At 37.4% G+C, this 3,011-nt stretch overlaps 1 protein-coding gene across 1 annotated transcript; it reads right to left on the bottom strand.

Moving 5' to 3' along the window:
- Positions 1 to 629: 629 nt before the first annotated feature.
- On the bottom strand, positions 630 to 2,346 carry LOC122083350 (alpha-1,3-arabinosyltransferase XAT2-like). Its single transcript, XM_042651111.1, has 3 exons — positions 2,141 to 2,346; positions 1,943 to 2,017; positions 630 to 1,858 (listed from the first exon to the last, which is right to left on the bottom strand). The coding sequence occupies exons 1-3, from the start codon at positions 2,256 to 2,258 to the stop codon at positions 672 to 674; spliced, it is 1,380 nt and encodes a 459-aa protein (XP_042507045.1). The 5' UTR covers positions 2,259 to 2,346; the 3' UTR covers positions 630 to 671.
- Positions 2,347 to 3,011: the final 665 nt, after the last annotated feature.

Genomic DNA, 3,011 nt, shown 5'->3' with positions numbered 1-3,011 from the left:
TCCTATATATATGGGCAAGAAAACGATAATTGGTCGTGTGGTTACTGCACCAGCGTTTAGGGCATTGGGGGAGCGCAAATGGTATCCACCAGAGAGCACACAGGGGCAGGGGGTCATTTCACAGAAATTTGTGAGAGGGCGTAGGAACAGGACCAGTTATGGTTCTTTTTCCATATATATATATATATATATATATAGGAAGAAAGAATGCTACCCAATAGTGTGTACCTACGCCAAAACACAGCTGATGTGAAAACACTATGTTGCCCCACACTGAAAATGCTCATTCGCATCCTCCCATTGGTCATGGGCTCTAGTGTGTATGTGCATTATCGGGTAGCATTCTCTGGCCCATATATATATATATATATATTTTGGTTAACCTAAGGCGTCCGGGCCAACGGGTAGGTACAGAATAAATAAGAAAGCACACACACGCACTCACACAATGAGTATGACAGGGTTCGATCCCACGACCTCCTCCCCTAGGTGCCGGCTCCACAAGCCGAAGCTACCACCACTAGGCTATCCTAGTGTTATATATATATATATATATATTCAAAAAACAAATGATGGTAAAAAATATTGATACCGAAAGCAATTTCAGTTTCCCTTTTGGATATCTGAAAGTCAATTTAGATTTCTATTCTCAAACAAAATACACTCAAATCTTAGTGATGGAGAAGCTCAAGGACTTCTAAGAATGTATCTTTAAACCTACTAACATTGAACTTCACATCTTGCTTATCTAAGTAAACAGATTTAAACATTCCCCAATCATCCTTATGTATTGAATGAGGATCCTTAAAAACTGGATGGTCAAGTGGGTACTGTTCTAGTAAAGTGCTTTCTTCTTCTTTTATCTTATACTCCATGTACCTTAACTCCATATCCAAAGCAGGATCACCAAAACAATTAGAAGCCAACCATTCAAATCCTCCACAAGGAAGTACCTGTATCAATATAGCATTGTTAGGAAGGAACACAAAGTTTGTGAGTCCTGCTCCATGAATCCCTATCATCACATCACAAGAGTTCACAATGTTGGAGAATTTATCCAAATTTGTTAAAGCCTCAGTGATAACTACTTCAAAACCCATACTTTTAGCCAATTCAGCTATTTCATTAACATTCAAAAATCTTCGCGATGCGTTCCTTGTTAAGATCAGAAGCCTTGGCTTCTCTTGTGAATTACTATTACCTATCTTGATTGCAGTTAATTTCTTCAAAGAATAGGCATTTCTTATGAGCTTCCTGAACTCTTTCATGGAGTACCCTTTTGAAGCTGTTAAGGGATCAATTCTCAACTCCTTGTAATGCTGAAGACCAACTATCAAATGTGGGAAGCAATGAACTTGATCTTCAGTATCGATGTTGATGATCTCATACCTTGAAAGTTGCTCTAATATTGCTTCATACTTCATAATCCAAAATTCTTCTAAATTTGTGACAAGAAACTTAACTTCACCCTGAAATTGTGCTGAAGCTGCGAAAAGAGGAATGAGTATGTCAGTGAAGGCATGCCAATGGTTTATTGCAGCATATCCTCCGACTGAGAACACGACAGCTGGAACACTGTGGTTTATACCGCAAGGTGGGGGGGTGGCGGCGGCTTCTTCACGACGAGAAATCGCATTTACTGAAAATTCCTTGATCATTCCCATCATGAATTGATCTTTCTTTCGAGGATAAGGTTTTACATTCCATGATTTATTTCCTACAAAATCACCCATTTGAGATGTAGCAGCAAAGATTGTGGAAGACTTCCCATGAACCCTAATATCTCCCTCAACATCACAAAAGTCAAATTTTGGGTCCGAAACATTGCAAATCTGCTTTGTCTCTATTACCTCTCCACCTAAAGAACAATAAAATGAAATTAGGAAGTCAAAATTTAAAGCTCCATAGTATCCCAATTCTTGATTTAAAATAATTCTCTTACTTGATATATGAGAAGTGTTTGTATTCTCAATTGGTTGCACTGTGATGTCAGTATTCATGGACAGCTTCAAATTCACTGGATATATATGATAAGAAAATTCACAAATTTTAGAGATTTATGAGACTTCAGTTAGATTCAAGGCACACAAATAATAGCTATATATATACATGAAAGGACAGAGAGATAAGAATAACTTACAAATTGGTAGAGGACCAAGATAAGGTTTAAGAAGAATGAAGAAGGCTAATGAGAAGATGAAGAATCCAATTATTGACCAATATCTGTGCTCATACCGATTGAAGCTTTTAGAAAACATCCTTTGCTGCTTAACTCAGATCTCTGGTAAGGAAAGGAACCAGTATAATTCGAATGCTTGGGAGAGAAGGGAGAGAAAGACTATTGGAATGATAATTAAGACACTAATTATGAATTGTCTGTACTTACCAGCTAAATTGCAATGAAGGGCATAAAATAATGGGAAAAGCCAGGATTTTTCAGATCTAATTGACTTCTCAACCTGTGATTTGTCCTATCCGAAGTCCAAACCCTTAAACATGGACATGTTTTTAATTTTCTAATGCAATTTTTTTAATGCATTATTGCATGAACAAGGCCACATATGTTCATAAGATGGGTACAATAAATAACCACTATAATTAATTGTCTAGCACACCTTAGCATGTGCCATTTGTGCCCTGGCAATTTGACCCGGTATTTTCTCCCAAATCACAGCCATCTCATGTATGGGATTGAACTGGAGTAGCTTCTTGAACTTCCAAGGGACCCACAACATCTTGTCCACGATGCACTTTGTTGACTAGAAATACAACCAGTCTTGCTCATCTGTGTTGGGATATATTTTTGGTATATGACACTTCAATCACTAAGTATTCCTTTACATTTACATCAAACCCCTCATCATGTTGTCCAATTTTTCTTCAAGAAGTCATCAAAATTTCATATATTTTAGGACAAAGTTTTCCTTCATTGCATGGTTGAGGGGAGAATTCTTTCAACCACTGTTATAGTAACCGTCCGATAAGCATCTTTAAGTCAGGCCTTTTTAGTA

The sequence above is a fragment of the Macadamia integrifolia genome, chromosome 7 (genome assembly GCF_013358625.1).
Source record: "Macadamia integrifolia cultivar HAES 741 chromosome 7, SCU_Mint_v3, whole genome shotgun sequence".
NCBI lineage: Eukaryota > Viridiplantae > Streptophyta > Magnoliopsida > Proteales > Proteaceae > Macadamia > Macadamia integrifolia.
This window is presented reverse-complemented; position numbering and strand designations above follow the sequence as displayed.